This window comes from Mastomys coucha, unplaced genomic scaffold (assembly GCF_008632895.1).
Source record: "Mastomys coucha isolate ucsf_1 unplaced genomic scaffold, UCSF_Mcou_1 pScaffold21, whole genome shotgun sequence".
Classification (NCBI taxonomy): Eukaryota; Metazoa; Chordata; class Mammalia; order Rodentia; family Muridae; genus Mastomys; species Mastomys coucha.
The window spans coordinates 177242736-177243668 of NW_022196904.1; the positions used below are offsets into that span (position 1 = coordinate 177242736).

Below are 933 nucleotides of genomic sequence, written 5' to 3' on the forward strand. Positions count from 1 at the left end.
AAAAAACCAAGCCATCCTTAGCACCCCCTTCCCGTGCCGCTGGGCTGCTGCGCATTTATACAGATGAGAAAACCCGCCCCCGACCGAGGCCCCGCTAACTCTAGACAGCCCCAGACCCCCACCATGCCTTCGATGCCCCCCACATACAAATTAACGCCAAACCAGGGGTCAGGGGACCGAAAGGGAGGGAGGGGCCAGGCAGCCTCGAGAAGCACTCACCAGGACAGGCACAGCCCACTGACATCTTCACATCGCCCGCCGCTGGGGGCCCAGCCGAGTCACGATGCCCGCCCCTCGCAGGGACAGGCCGGGCATGAGCCGCTGCCGCCGCCCGCGGCCCCCGATGCCCGCGCCGCCGGCCCGGCCCGGCCTCTGCCCGGTGCGGGCCGCCCCTGCCTGCAGCGAGGGGCCTGTCAGGCGCGGAGCAGACAGGAAGGAAGCCAGGCAGGAAGGCGAGCTGCCTCTGCGTGTGTACGCGCGGGTGTGCGTCCCCGGAGTGTGTGTCCGTGTGTGCGCGTGTGCGTGTGCGTGTCTGTGCGCTCCCGCCGCCCTCCCCGCCGCCGCCGCCGCCGCCGCCCTCACGCTCGCTCCCGGCCGCGCGTCCTTTCCCTCTCGCAGGCGCCGGCTCTCCGGCCCGAGTCGGGCTGGGCCGGCTTTATTAATATGCTAATTGTCCTGGTAGTGGGAGGAGAGAGCCGTGTCAAAGTGACCCGGGCGAGCGCGCCGCGAGCGACGACGTGCGTGCGCCGCGCGGCGAGGGGCAGGGAGCGCTCCCGGGAACGGCATGCATGTGACGCAGCTCTTAAAAAAAAAAAAAAAAAAAACCGAGACGGAGGCAGAGACCCCGGCGAGGGCGGGCGCCTGGGAGCGGGAGGAGGCGAAGCCTCTCGCTCGGCGTCCGTCCTCCGGGTGCGCGGGGTTGGGAGCGCGGCT

The 933-nt window shown here is 69.7% G+C and overlaps 1 protein-coding gene across 2 annotated transcripts in view; it reads right to left on the reverse strand.

Moving 5' to 3' along the window:
- The window catches only part of Ldb1 (LIM domain binding 1), a 12728-nt gene extending 12074 nt beyond the window's left edge, over positions 1-654 (reverse strand). For both annotated transcript variants that reach the window (XM_031390514.1, XM_031390513.1), the window contains exon 1: positions 220-654. In XM_031390514.1, coding sequence (XP_031246374.1) covers positions 220-244 — 25 coding nt within the window. In that variant the 5' untranslated portion in view covers positions 245-654. The remainder of the gene's footprint in view (positions 1-219) is intronic.
- Positions 655-933: the final 279 nt, after the last annotated feature.